Below are 15,632 nucleotides of genomic sequence, written 5' to 3'. Positions count from 1 at the left end.
TGGATATGAGATGATTATATAGCCAACTCGGTGCTATGTGCCCCAATGACTACAGTACCGCTCAAATGTAAGTTGACAGTCTCGACTCGAGACTCGATCCTCGAGACTCGAAACTCGAAATGTTCGAGTTTCGAGTCTCGAGAATCGAGAAACAAGGCGGTCTCAAATATTCATAACTCGAAAGGCTTTCGAGGAAACGATTTATTTCTTGAGGAAAGAATAATAGCCGCTCGCACCTCATGTACAAGTGTTTTGCGTCCACCTTCAGCGCATGAAATATACACCTTCCCCGACACGTAACATTCGACAGTATGATATATTCACGCCGATCGTAATTCCGTTTACTTACCTAAAAGTACTGACACAAACTCGTCCTTGAAAGCCGTGATCGACGAATTAAATTTAGAGAAGGACATGAAAAGAACCTGTAGTTCAAACTTGTGCTCTCCCTTGACCCTCCCTTGTCAACCCGCCGTAAGTGCATGTTTTCAACCACAAAGATATTTCAGTTATTGGTTTACAAGTTCATCCTGAGTTTTCGCAAATAAAACTACAAATTTAATTTCTTTCACAAAATGTTCTGTAATTCAGCATCTGAAGCATTCGATGCGAAACGATGTAAATGCCACGAATCTTGCAAGCTGAGCCGTAGAATAGCACCGACAAAATCGCGCAAGCAAGTTTCAGAATCCTGAATTTCAGACGTCTCTTTCTGGTTGCTACTGAAATTCAGACAAGAGTTTCCGTAAATAAAACCGGTTCTTAAATTTGAGTTGTAAAAATTCTGTAGACGGCAAACGAAACATTCCACGTGAAAAACATCGAAGCCGCGAAGCCTTCCTTAAATAAATGGCAAGCATATCCGGTCACATCGTTCCAAGGTTACTTCGTTCCAAGCCACATCGTTCCAACTTTCGGTCAGATCGTTCCAAAAAAAAAGTTACTTCGTTCCAACTAAAAGTTACTTCGTTCCATCGAAAGATTCGATCATTCCAAAATAAAAAGTTAGATATAAAAGACGATCCAAGTCATAAAAGGTTTTCAACTCACCTTATTTGCGTCTGATATACATGTAACTGTTTTCAACTGTGTGTTGACCATTACAACTTACATCAAAGGCTACAAGCAGAACTGAAGTACTGAAGTAAACCGCTGATTAAAACCTAAGTTGTATTGACTCATGAGTTGTATCGACTATCTACATTTCAGTGATATTTTAAAGTCAATAGATCAAACCCCGGCCTCTCTCTAATCTCCCTATTCGATGGCGCATACAGTTAGAGAGTTCTGTTCAGCGCGCGACACTAATAAAACATCGTAAGTAAAGAACACAAGATCAAATTACGTTAAGGCGTATTAATTTTTTAACGTACTTTTCTAAGGCTCAAGGCTGAACGCAGTTAATGAGTTTATATCATTTTTCTCACTTTTACCGCAAGTACCGCGAGGACCAGAAAAAAATCTTTGAGCTGTGGGATGAATACGAGGCCGATGAAATATCAGCTGAGCGGTTATTCAAAGCCTGCTCACACCTCAACGGGCCCAGAGGAAAGTAGATGTTAATAAACACACAAACAAACAAACAAACAAACGGCTCCTTTAGGAGCCACCAAATAAAATGAAAGAAATGACCAACAAGTTACTTAACATAACCAAAGTCTCCCCCACCCCTCCCTTCCCTTCTTCACTTTTCGTTATACGCGGTAGGGAACTGGATTCGATAACAATTCTACATGGCGAACTTTTCTTTTCAATCACACCGACGCATAACGTAACAGAACCGAAAACATTTTGCAAAATTTGCATATGTCGAAAGTAATTTGAAACCTTTCGAATAAACTCCAGCGTAAATATAAAATGTAACACAACGCCGCACGCAAGTATCCGATTTAGATTCTTTCATACACACTTAACTGCGTTTTTCAAAAGAAAACTAAACGACAGAGTGAACTTTAAGGTTTAATATTTGTATCCTAAATCATAACACAAACAATCGTATGCGTGACATTGCACACTTGCTTCATGTTTGTCCTAAGATCGCCTGAATGCAGGTTGTATTTGTCCATGTTGATTCGGCGGGACGGCGCTAACTCCAACTCGGTTACTTCTGGTTCGATTTGCCCGCAATTCATTCACTATTGACGGTTTCGAGCTCCTATTTCGAACTTTTTGGCACGGTTCGAAATATTAAACGACCAAGCGCGCGTTGTTACAGCAGAGATGAGTAGCCGGCGCGCTGGCTTCGACCATAGTACAACACTCGAGAATGCGGCCCGCTTGAGCAATTTTATTCTCGAGGAATCATTAAAGCGACAAGCTCATTATTTTTCTCGACTTGAGACTCGATTCTCGAGACTCGATCCTCGATCCTCGAGACTCGAGACTCGAAACTTTCGAGTTTCGAGGATCGAGTTTCGAGGCTCGAGGATCGAGTCTCGAGGATCGAGGCTCGAGGGACTGTCAACTTACATTTGAGCGGTACTGTACCTACCATTTGCTACAAATGAGTGCTCATGGAATAAATGTACAGCACTTGTAATAAGTATCTGGTATCGTCACAACTGTACATGCTGTGCACGTGACATCATGTTTCCACAACATTTGGAAATTGACAAAAAACTGCATAACATACAGTCATGTAATGTACAGTTTATGTATGTTGTGGTTTAATTTTATCTATGGTTTAAAATTTTTGAAACCAGTTTGATTTTTATTTCCCTTTGTTTCAGATTATGATAATGAACATAAGTCAATGAAAAATAAAAATCAAACTGGTTTGAAAAATTTTAAACCAAATATAAAATTGAACCACAACATGTATACTGAAAGCGAGGGTATCTTTTGGAATGTTTGGAAACCCTTGGCAGCCCTAGCTGTCCAAGGAAAACAAAGGTGCTTTTTCGAAAGCAAATTTCTTACAGAACTCTAACATTACTTAATTATTATGTATCTTAATGTATATATTATTTTAGAAAATCATCTTTGAAAAGTCTCTTTAAAGAAAGTCAGTAAAGATTGAATGAACATAATTATGTTATGTAAAATGAGTATTATGTGTGGTGTATTGTCATACCTGACGTCCTCGTACTTTACTTCGGAGCCTTTCTCTTATAGAAGCATTCAGACCCATGCTTTCTCCTGCTGATGATGCATTAAACTTCCCAGAATCCATCATTTGTTGAAGTCTGGGACCTGGTTCACCCAATCGCGAGGGACCTTTGACATCAAAATGAAATGCAACAAGGCATTGTAGATACCGGTACATGTTTTATAGCATTAGAAAATGGTCTCCTTTCTTTGGCAGATTTCACTAATTACTGCATTCTCAAACGGCTAGGATCCATTGCAAGTTTTTTTTTTACCAATCACATAGCTCTTCAGAGATCTGTGTACTGTTTTTGATGGAAAGTCACTCTAATGACCAATAAAAGAAACTACCCAGATATTATTTTGTACAGTATTATAAGTGCTAAAACCATCAGTGGGCAATTTTTGGCTCACTTACAAGGCTTTTAGCATGAATTTTAAACATTTCTCTCTGGTCACGTACTCCTGTGAAGAGTATGCGGGAGTATGCGACCAGAGAGAGATGTCCGAAATTCAGGCTACCAGGCTTAATCATAATTTATATACAATTCACATCAAGTTTTTTAAGATATTAAGAATTTTGTATATGTGTGTGCTTACATAAAAGAATTCTACAGTAACATGTAAACTCTGCATGTGTAAATATAAATGCAAACAACCTGCAGGTGATGGAGTCTCTACGTTGCTCCGTTCTTCACCCCATGCTCCACCTGATCCACCAAAAGTGTTGGAAAGCTGAAATCATGATGTTAAAATTAAAATACAGATCTGTATAATTATTTACCAGTATACATGCAGGGCTGCAAATAATTTTCTTGACTTAAAAGGACATATGTCCTTCTAAGGCACCATCTTGGTCAGACAAAACAAAATTGTGGTTGAACATCAACAAAAACAAAAGGGTGAGTTTTATTCATTGTTGCCGTAAAATGGTTTACGATCAAAAACTGTCTGGACATCATGTCCGACCACACTTGGGATTTCGTCGGACATGAGCATATTTTGGTTGGCCAATGTCCGATGACCGACTGTTATTTGTAGCCCTGTACATGTACGAGGTGAACACGCATGTACATGAACACTCCGTATATAAGCTGTCACATGTTTACTAAGTAAACACTGTTGAGTTAACACAGAGGTGAAAATCACTTGATTCATTTGCAATTTATGATAACAGGTCAGTGCATGAGAAGAGAAGCACCTACAGCTGTACGATCATTATTAGGCATGTGTGATTTTCTATCAATAAAATTGAAAGTCTGTTCACTTACAGTGTAATACTAACTATGGAGTCAGGGCTGTCATTAGGTTTCAAAGCAGCCATTACATTGAAGTTATCACTTGTAGCATTTTGCTCCATATGCAAAAGTGTAACGTAACACCAATCAACATCTTCACCCATAACTCAGCGGTAACATGTATTACGGGTTACAGCCCTTAATGACAACCCTGGGACTAAATACATGTACAGTCATGTAAATACTGCTGGGTATGATGTATTGTTAACAATATACACAACTGTTAAGGGGACACCATGGCATTTTTGCATACCTCTTCTTTCCTTTGCTGTCTCCTTGTTTGAAGATCCTGCAGCATATCACCTTCATCCTCAAGGTCTTGTAAAGACTGTAAGTAAAAAGGAAAAGAATGAAGGAGGAAGGAAAAGAAGGGAAAAGAAAGATGTGCTTTCTCACAATTCACACTGATTGGTTCACTGGCCTGTTTCCTTTTTAAGAAAATTGTAGTGTAAATTAATATAATTTATTTAACCACGTTACATAGAAGAGATAAGGAGCCAGCTCGTTAAGATGACTGTGTGCGTGCATCCAAGATTGAATTGGAATTTGGAACATTGGTTTTTGTAGAAAGAGGAAAACCGGAGAACCCGGAGAGACAAAAAGAACCAGCAAAGACAGGAACCAACAACAAACTCAACCCACATATGGCACTGGGCTGCAATCAAACCCAGGCCACATTGGTGGGAGGCGAGGGCTCTCACCACTGCGTCACCCCTTTCTCCCCTTTGTGATTGGTCAGAGTGATAACTTTGGTTTTGGTTTTCCAACACTCAATCAATCACTCTATGTAACTCTTGTCATCTCTCCACAACTCTCAATTGGTATTGGACTTAACAATACTGCTCACCTCAACCATGTCTCCTCCAGGACTCAGAGTCTCTATTTCTGTCCCAGTTACTGGTCTCAAAGACTGTTGATTAAATGGTTAAAAAAATAAAATAAAAAAATAAAAAACCATGCATAAATTAAGCTCACACACACACAAAAAAATGACATAACAATATCCTGAAAATTTCCTGTGGTGAAAGGTAGATACCAGTACTAACCGTGTCTGCACGTGCTGGAGTTACTGTTCTCTGCAGAGTGTCCTCATTGTCAGATCTGTACGAGCCTGTATCTGACATTATGGTGGCCTGTTTGTGTTCAGAAAATTGTTATTTATGACAATAACAAGCAAAGGTTAAGAATCAAAGCATACTTAAGTATATTTTGTACACGTAACAGCAATGGTAATTACAGTAATAATGTATGTACATCTTTGCCTGACATGTTCTTCTTTTTAATTTTTGTTTATTTTTTTTTAAGGATGTTTGTTACATACATGTGCATGTATAGCCCCCACCCAACCCTTCCAAACATACACTGTAACAAGGAATAACACTACCTTTCTGATTGAAGGGTATAAAAAATATCGTATAGGCGCCATCAAAAACAAATAACAATATTAGATTTACCTCCATTGCAGCTCTTCTTTTCTTCATCTTTTCCATCAAAGCTCTAAGTGACCAAAAAAATAAAACACTGAGGAACAGAAAGCAACATTGGTCACTGGTCGTGTAAACTGCGAAACTGCATCAATTTAAAAAGGATTAATATGCATTTTGGAGCGGAATTGGCCAGCTTGTGAAGAGTAAACACGGTGAACCTCACAGGGAGTGCAGTGCTTCCTTATTCATGTACAATCACATTGGAAAATGGTTTTTACATGTACATTCTGTGTTTACAAACAATTTCAAACCAGGTCGTTTTCAATGTGGTTTCGAGATCATGAAACCGTGTCGATTGGAAACCTCATCCTTGTAAATGGTGCCTTAACTGTACTGTACATGTACATGAACTGGATTTGACTGCAACTTGTTGATTTGGTTATTTAGTCATCATAGAAACCATAAGCATCACAGGGCTCTCAATTCCCTGGCAAACAAAGATTTGTCAACATTGTTCCCTAATTTCTTTTTAAACATATTCAGTTGTCTCATGCCCCGAACTGGCGTTTGAAAAACATCTTAGAGAACAATGTTGACATATCTTTGTTTGCCAGGGAAGGGCCTGAGGGAGGGCAGTATTGTTTTCTGCTGTTTTCCCTCAGCGGACCCCATCGGCTTCAGTCCCAAACCTAGGGAAAGGATACATGTACATAAAGAGAAAAGCAATGGGACTAAAACTCACTGGAACCATGCTAAATTGCTCTAAAAACCACATAGAAGACAAGTCAACAGACAGGTAGGGATTTTTTTGTTGAAAACTCATTTTGCATTTTTGAATTGAAGTAGGAACCCTTTTTTTCCATACAAAATAATTTCAATATTACGTACTGGTTGTCATGACGCTCAAATTACAACACTCACACAATACTGAAGAAAGGTCACATGGTCTATATTTCCTATAGAGCTTGGGGTACCTGTGATGTCAGTAAACAAGATACTATGGTATAATGTTTAGCTGGCCATAACAGTTACAAGTATTCTAACTGGTATACACCGAAGGATTAACCGAAAAGCATATGATCTCTTGACATGCAGGTGAAAAATCAGGTCTAAGCTTTGACCTGATTTTTTACTGACCTGAGTTGAGATCTGAGTTACTCTTAAAACTAACTTACCTGTTTGTGCTGTCCATGTTGGTTCCGTAGGAGTGTTGTTCGTTCGAAATATGTCTTGGTACTTTAAGTAAGTTTACTCGATAAAAATCAGGAGTGATCAACCAGTTCCTGAGAACTTCACACTGGATATGCAATGAACACAGCTGTACTTGTGGCAAAACCCGCAGGCATATTGCTTCCTGAAGTTATCAAAAACCTTGAAGATCTGTTTTCAAGCCACATCCTGTCTTCTTTTCGGCTCACTTTCCAAGATCGATGCTTTTATTTTCATCCATGTTGTAGAAAAATCATGCAGCTTAGTAACTGGTAACTAGCGTACTTTTCGGCTTCCCATGGCGATTCCCAGCGTATGACACCTTGTATGTACTCACGTAAACTTCTTCTTGATGTTTAAATGACTTTAAATGTCTTAAATAGAAAGATAACCTTGAAAAAACCCAAACGAAACCGAGAAACTTCCGCAAAACAGCAAAATAACAAATTTCCTTGCCAAAAATTCGCGCGGATAATAACTAAATCCCAGTCTTCCATCATAACAAAACTACCCAGAGGCCTTCACGACCTCCGGCCTTCGTCGTTATAAACATATTTCTTCCGAGATATTCAGCAAAATTGTTCTTGGTTTATACATTGTATATTACCATCAAATCGAGGAGTGTAGCGTCATTCTGTACTTGACTAAAGACTCCTTGACTATATTGACCTCTGTTGGTAGTCTCGGTGGCGTGCGTACTCGTTTTGGCTTGAAAGGAAAGAGGGATTAAATTCTGTACAGAACGAAAGCTTGATTATCGGTTGTCAAACGTCCCCCCAAAGGATCGAACGCCTGGAACAGGCTATCAGCAACGTAACTCGAAATCATGGTAGGTATAAATAATAAAATTGCATAATAGACCCGTTTCTAACTGCAATGATATTGCCAAACGCTGTCCAAGGGCAAATTGTTTGATGTATCTCAATTCCGGCGAAACGTATCCATCAATCCATCCCCAATTTTGTCGTCAGTTATTTTTGCTGATTTTTGTCGCCGACAATCGCCGATCTCATCAGCGCCGCATTACTGCTCAGTGGCTAGAAAAACACAGCGAACAATCAGTCCCTGGGGATGGGATTCATATTCCACTCTACTACACTGATGCAGTCACAGTACACATGACGGTAAAATGTTTGCAGAAATGGCTCCAGACACTAACATCTTAATTAAATTTTTACCGAAGAAAAAAGAGAGGAAGAGCCAAATAATAAGACCAATGTAAGCCTATAAAGAAGATACTGATTGTATAGATCTAGTGTCACACTTGCAGTGACTCACACTATGCAATGGAAACTGCCACATGTATTTTTTGTCAACATGCCGGTATTTATAAAACATTAAATGTAATATTTTATGGCTGTGATTTGTGCATGATTTTTGTTCAATGCCATTGTTAAAAAAAGCCACATGCCGATTGTCAAATATACAATGTAAACTTAGGTGTAAGGTACATGTATGTTCAAGGAATCTTTGTGTGTTCAATTTCAGCAAAAGAAAACAGAGGAAGCTGAAAGTGAGTCTGACTGGGACAGTCTTCCTGGGGACGTACCAGAACCTTCATCCAGCCCTGATGTTACCCCACGACACCAACCAGCCCCTCCACCAGATTCCTCCAAGGGCCATGTTTCTCAGAAGAGGCCACAAATCAAGTCCCAGGCAGCAATAGCAACCCCAGAGAGATCATCTATAACCAATTCACCAGCGACACAGCCCAGAGCCAAACCAGTGACCCCCTCTTCACATAAGCCCAGTCAGATGTATGGCAAACCGGGGATAACTAACTTTGTTGATCGAAGTATAACTGCAACAACATTTAATGACACTGGTTTGGACGGCCGACAGAACAAGGAACTTAACCCTGATATAAATGAGAACAGATTGCAAAAGGGCAGTCATGGTAGAAGAGACGATGGAATCCACATTGAAATGAATGACGTGGATTATCATCAACGTGATCCGCCATTCACTGATTTTCAAGGTATGAGGATAAATTGATTTCTCATGCCATTGCAGACAATTTGCTTGTATTTATTTTTAAAGTGCGCTCCAGTGATTCTTTCAAGATGCAATTCTAGGCATGTAGTTAGTGTCTCAAGATGCGATGCTTGTGTCATGGGATGAGAAACACATTTCATGAGAATGAAACAAGGTGGTATCTTACTTAACTGTACAGTACATGTACCATAACCTTGACCAACCAAACTTTTCCTCCTTTCTATTCAATTAACATTGCTCACAGTCAGAAGAATCATGTAGCAACAAGAATAATCCCACAAAAGCTACAGTATGCTACATTGTACATGTATCTGTTGTGGTTTAAAATTATTTTTCCTTGGGTTATAATTTTTCAATCCAGTTTAATTTTTGTTTTTCATAATTTGTCTCATTGTGATACTCTATCATATTCTGAAACAATGGGTAATAACAATCAAACTGGTTCGAAAGATTTTGAACCAAAAATAAATTTAAACCACAACATATCCATGATAACTTCATTTCTTAAATGCATTCCCCTGTCTTTGGAAAAACACAGATTGTCTTTCAATGTTTCTTGTTACATACAGGTTCAGTTCCCTTTGAACAACAATCAAACATTATTTTTAAGGGGCTAAAGTACCGTAAAGTCAATTACATTGTACAACTATTTTTTATTTATACTTTTCCAACAGCCTCTCTCCCAAAACAAGACATTGCAAAGCATAAGCAGAATGAAAAACCCAACGGGGGTAAGGTGAAGTCTTCTTATTTGGCTGCTAAAGAAACACACAATGGAAATCATTCGTGGGATTCTGACAGTGATAGAGAGCAAGAACCTGTATCACACAGCAGACAACATTTAACACCTCGTCAAAAGAATTCCAAAAAGGCCAATCATGAACAGAAAAGCACAGAGCATGAAGCTGTAACTGAGGATCATGACAAAGCGCTTAGCTTACAAACATGCTGTGTGCCTTTGGACACTGAAAAGCAAATAACTGGGTAAGCACTAGACATGATGATAAATTTTCATGCATATTTATCTCATACATACAAATTACTGGGTAAGCACTAGACGTGATGATAAATTTTCATGCAAATTTGTCTCATACATGTACATACAAATTACTGGGTAAGCACTAGACGTGATGATAAATTTTCATGCATATTTATCTCATACATACAAATTACTGGGTAAGCACTAGACGTGATGATAAATTTTCATGCATATTTATCTCATACATACAAATTACTGGGTAAGCACTAGACGTGATGATAAATTTTCATGCATATTTATCTCATACATACAAATTACTGGGTAAGCACTAGACGTGATGATAAATTTTCATGCATATTTATCTCATACATACAAATTACTGGGTAAGCACTAGACGTGATGATAAATTTTCATGCATATTTATCTCATACATACAAATTACTGGCCAGGTAGCACTACGTGATGAAACCATATCTCTATCAACTGGGTGCTCGTGATGATAAATTTTCATCATATTATCTCATAATACACTGGGTAGCACTAGACGGATGATAAATTTTCATCATATTTATCTCATACATACAAACTGGGTAGCACTAGACGTGATGATAAATTTTCATGCATATTTATCTCATACATACAATACTGGCAGGGTAGCACTAGACGTGATGATAAATTTTCATGCATATTTATCTCATACATACATTAAGTTTTAGTCTTAAATATTTATATGAGGGCGGCTGTGGATGCCCTGCTTTAATTCCTATACACTTGAGTTGATATCAGAATTCACAGATTTTGTACTCTCTGCAGCCAAAAAGCACTTTTTAATATTGCAGTTAAGAGTTTTCAAATGATGATGTAATACCCGTTATATCAAAAAAGACAAACTGTGTTTCATTGCAGTTCTAAACACTAAGGAGAGAGTTGAAAATAGGACGTGCAGTAGAACATTAAAATTACTGTTCTACTGCACAAGTCATTCGAATGGATGAATGTTTCCAGCGAACCGGCGACCAAGTCGTTCAAACGAGTAGAATTTAATTATTTTTTACCGGACGGGCGACCAAGTCATTCGAACGAGTGGACATTAATTATTTTTTTACCGAACGGGCGACCAAGTCGTTCGAACAAGTGGACATTTTTACCGAACGGGCGACCAAGTCGTTCGAACGAGTGGATGTGTTTACTAAAATGGTTGACCGAAGTCGTTTGAACGAGTGCAAATTTTTTTCAAACGAGTTACAAACGGGTTGTAAACGGGATCCCGTGTAAAAACGAAAGTCGTTAGTGTACGTTTTTTAAAGAAAATTGAAGTGTTTGGAAATGCAATAAAACACTGTGTCTTGAGTGTTTGGTATATCTTCTAAATCAAAACTTCATGTAAAACTAAGGAGTAAAGAGGAAAAAAAAATTAAAAATCTATAGTAAATAGAGGAGGCAAAGTGGCCAAGTGGTTACGTCACCTGACTACAATGTACATCTCACTTGAAACTATTATTATAAACACTCACTGAGTGGTCAGAGTGTTCGTCTTGCATCAAGCAAGAGTTCATATTAGTGAACTGATACATGCACACATGTACATGCATTTGTAAGCAACTGAAGTAGCCTTCTCTTTCAGTTGTTTAAGTAAATGTAGTTAACTAAAGTATACAAATTACAGAAGAGATTTATTGCCGCTTTTGTTATTAGTTATAAATAAATTTATTGTATTAATTATTTCATTATTCTATTAATCATTTTCTGTAGGAGTTCATATCATTTTGACCATGGTCACAACCACCACTTAGATGTCAGACCAGAATGGAGGGAAGCTTACATGAAGAGAGTTGCAGACAGGTACAATGTTTTGTGAAAATTATTTATAAGTGAAATATTTGCTTGGAAATGTAGTAAAGCTTTCTAGCTGTACAGGTATTTACTACATCTTTCAACAACACGCGAACTCTACTTACGTTAACAGTTACATTTTCCCTTCTGTCAATCATCTCCATAATTGTACTTCTCAGGAAAAAGAAGTTCGTTTCAACTGGTTTACAGGGTCACGTCAGCCAGTTGTGATTAGTAGATCTCGATCCATTTTGCTGGTTTCTGTTTTTCAAGGTTCGTTGGTTGTTGCCATAATTATGACTGACCGCAGCAAAAAACGCAATAATTAGTTGGGTTTTAAACTTTAGAGTTCACTTTGTTACTGAAAGGTGCAGTAATATCTAACAATATTTTTTCTTTTACAGGTCTGAAAAATGGCTTCACTACTTCTGGCAAGAATTTTTCAGTACAATTCGCATCATCACTGACTTTGCCTTCATCTTTGTTTTGGAGCTCTTGAGGTTTATTTTCCACTACGTTTTGCTTCGTCTACTTGGAGGAATTATCATCGTGATCGGGGATCATTTCTTAAAGCCGTACTTGGCATTGGTTTTCAACAGTGTAATTCAGCCATCTTTTATTTTCACAAGAAACGTTTTTACTGGTGTTAGAAATCTCTTGCAGCCTCTGATGGACATTAGCAACACCTTTATCGCTCAGCTGGGTTCGTTACTAAGGGCATTTAGGTTGTTTGAACTGAATTGGAAGCCTGTGTATGAAAGAGGGCAGAAACATGATGTCCATGTTCTTTAGGTGCAAGTAAAGCCAGCACTTGGTTTTAATACAGCGGAGGGTATTAGTTGTTGAAAGACTTGAAAGCCTTATTGTGCATTAATTAAGCTGCGTCCTGATTTTTTTGTTTGTACAGCCTGATACAGCTTTAAACCCGTGGATGATGAAGTGAATGTACATACGTGTAACTTTTTTTTGTAATGATTTGCCATTGACAAAAGTGCTGATTAAGTTCATTATTAAGTTATTCCAAATTTGGGGTGTTGACAATTGTGATAAAAAAATCCCTGATTTGTTTGGTTGATCTCCCAAAATAACTTGATACATGCATGTCCAGGATTGAACGCTAATGAGATGCAGCTCTTTATGTTAGCAATCACAGTGTTCTCACTGAAGAAAGCTCACCAAAACACGCACGATTCTGTCAATATTTATCAACTATCCACCACTAGCCACCGACACTGAGGTGAATAGTTGTTTAAGTTATACTAAAACAGTGAGATAATATAACTCGAAAGGACGAGTTTTGACTAATTTATTACTGCGACAATTACAGTTTTCTTGCGCTTTGCTTGGAGGTGAATAGTTATCAATTATCCTGCGAAATCGCGCGGAATATCGCCTGATACTTAGCCGACGAGGCCGTAGGCCGGGTTGGTTAAAATCAGACGATATTCCGCAAGTTTGAGCAATTTAATTAATTGTTTTATTATTCAACAAATTGTCAGCGAAACACATTTTGCAGATAGAAAAACTGTAATTATGCAGCGTGTTACAAGACTTCGGACTAATCTTCGCAACCTTCGTATATCGCAAGATATCTGCTAGGTACGGGTGACAGATAAGGTTAACATTTTGATCATATATGGTCAGCGCGCGCATTTGTTGAATAATGACGCAGGATATCTGTTATGTACGGATGACAGATAACGTTAATATTTTGACCATATATGGGCAGCGCGCGCGTTTGTTGAATAATAACAAAGGATATTCGGGGTTTCAGTAGCCAATCAGCGCGCACCAAAAACGCTATCCACTGTTTTAGTATAATACTAAAAAGTAATATGAAAATGGCCAATAATTCAGTCGTATATAAACAGTTATTAAACAATCCCTGCGTTTGATGCTGGACATAAGTGAAAGTAACTCGTAAGCTAGTTAAGAGAAATCAGAGAAATAAAATTAGCATAACTTTATGCTAATAAACGCTGGTATCATTCATGGTTATTAAAGAGTTCGAGAAGTAAAGTGAACTAACTGTGATTTAAACTGGTTACAAGGGAAGGAGGATTGAAGTAATTTCTTTACGCTTTAATTGTGGCTTTTAAAAACAAATTTTGCTTTTGGAAACAACTTTGGTTGGAAGACAAACATCAACTTTCCCCCATACTTTACCATTTGCAAAAACTGGCAGAAAAAAAAGCATTCTAATGAATGAATGGAGTCTAAAAACCGATGACTTGCAGCTTACCGCAATGGCGAGAAAATCAGTGCGAAATGGATAACCAACGACAACCTTTAACTACGGTAGATTATAACTTGATTTATTTTTGCGATAAACTTAATGTATACTCGCCTATTGGGCAGCACCGCAAAAAACGGGATAAGCGCGAAGACGTTCGCCGTTTTTTGCGCTGAAGGTGTGAAAATAGCGTCACTACCGAGAATTTTTCGAGTTAAAACGCTCAAGGAGGAACGTCGTGTGGACAGACCATAACTCCGGATCCGTATTGTGAAAAACTACCCCGCTGGATCGCGCGTTTTTAACCAATTTAATTCAAGGATTCAGGATTCCGGACCGCTGAGAATCTGTTTCATTTCTTTTTCTCTGATCAACGGGACCATAGAAAAGTTTTCAATTTTTACTCCTTTTATTGATTTCATCTTACATTGTGCTACACACTACAAAATGTCACTTTACTTTATTTATTTTACATTCAACACCGACTGCATTTAACGTGCAAAGAACTAAAACGTTTTATTTACAGCCATTATTTTTTTATTTTACATCAAATAATTGACAGCTATTACGTTTATCCATCTAAAGGCCCAGCAAAACGAGGAAACATGTTCCAAAATTGTTTTCTTGTTTTGCCATGGTTCCATGCCGCGCGGAAAGATGGAACGTTTCTTCAGTAGAGAAAAAGCAAATTTTGCTTCTAGAGACAAAAATTGAAGCTGGAAACAATGCTTTCCGAGTGGCAAAACTGGGAAACATTCGGCAAACACCCGCGCAGCTATAATAACCACGGTATATACACTGCGTGGACGGAGCAAAACTTAAGCAGAATCAATAAGACTAACCAACATCTCGTTTCTCCCTTTAAAATTCAATAAATGATATGTAAGTGTATTGATATTATCTTATAATTATCATTATAAGATATTTACAATTATAAGTGTAGTTACAATGGCAAGTCGATATACCCACACAGATGAGACGCGAATATTGTATCGGAGTTGTGAAATTAATATTGAAATCAGTAAATTTATTTAATTTTTTTTTTATCTCAAACTAAAAATTTTATACTCCTTCTATTTCATAAATCACCTTAATATACAATCTTCGTTCACTGTCCAAAATCCACGCGCGCCATTGGTTAAAATGGAACACGTGATTTTGCTTTACTTATGGGTTAGAGACTGTTGTGAGTGTTTTGTTGACAAATACACGCACGCGCTGGCCGCACAATGAACGAGAAATTTTCAATACTGCACGAGGCGTAGCCGAGTGCAGTATTGAAAATTTTGAGTTCATTGTGAGGCCAGCAAGTGCGTGTATTTGTCAACAAAACACGAACGAACAGACTCTAACCCTTTTAATATACAATCTGAGTACACTGCATCGAACTGCAACCGATCATCGACTTAACGAGCTTCAAACAACAAACTTAATGTTTAAAAATAAGAAGTGTAGTAGTACATAATTACACGGGATTACATCAATAATATAAAAATCACAAATTAGCCGTACAGAAATAAAGCTTAAAATGGTTCATAAAATCGTTCATCAGCTGTGGTCGTTCATAAATA

General features: G+C 37.7%; 2 protein-coding genes across 3 annotated transcripts in view; one reads left to right on the top strand and one right to left on the bottom strand.

Annotated features, from left to right (window-relative positions):
* LOC144645836 (coiled-coil and C2 domain-containing protein 2A-like) overlaps positions 1-7,475 on the bottom strand; it is a 40,042-nt gene extending 32,567 nt beyond the window's left edge. Inside the window, exons 1-7 of the mRNA XM_078505377.1 lie at positions 6,988-7,475; positions 5,840-5,882; positions 5,432-5,518; positions 5,233-5,295; positions 4,639-4,713; positions 3,747-3,822; positions 3,074-3,216 (exon numbers count right to left, since the gene is read on the bottom strand). Coding sequence (XP_078361503.1) covers positions 3,074-3,216; positions 3,747-3,822; positions 4,639-4,713; positions 5,233-5,295; positions 5,432-5,518; positions 5,840-5,882; positions 6,988-7,004 — 504 coding nt within the window. The 5' untranslated portion in view covers positions 7,005-7,475. The remainder of the gene's footprint in view (positions 1-3,073; positions 3,217-3,746; positions 3,823-4,638; positions 4,714-5,232; positions 5,296-5,431; positions 5,519-5,839; positions 5,883-6,987) is intronic.
* The window catches only part of LOC144642940 (uncharacterized), a 128,924-nt gene extending 114,619 nt beyond the window's left edge, over positions 1-14,305 (top strand). The window contains exons 2-6 of one of the 2 annotated variants that reach the window (XM_078502063.1): positions 7,595-7,850; positions 8,504-8,999; positions 9,691-10,000; positions 11,748-11,837; positions 12,233-14,305. In XM_078502063.1, coding sequence (XP_078358189.1) covers positions 7,848-7,850; positions 8,504-8,999; positions 9,691-10,000; positions 11,748-11,837; positions 12,233-12,620 — 1,287 coding nt within the window. In that variant the 5' untranslated portion in view covers positions 7,595-7,847 and the 3' untranslated portion in view covers positions 12,621-14,305. Of the gene's footprint in view, positions 1-7,590; positions 7,851-8,503; positions 9,000-9,690; positions 10,001-11,747; positions 11,838-12,232 lie in introns of those variants that run through there. The other variant, XM_078502071.1, reaches the window with a different exon arrangement.
* Positions 14,306-15,632: the final 1,327 nt, after the last annotated feature.

Source organism: Oculina patagonica, chromosome 1 (assembly GCF_052425735.1).
Source record: "Oculina patagonica isolate OP01 chromosome 1, crgOcupat, whole genome shotgun sequence".
Lineage (NCBI taxonomy): Eukaryota > Metazoa > Cnidaria > Anthozoa > Scleractinia > Oculinidae > Oculina > Oculina patagonica.
The sequence above is the reverse complement of the archived record's forward strand: the minus strand, read 5'-3'. Positions and strand labels throughout refer to the sequence as shown.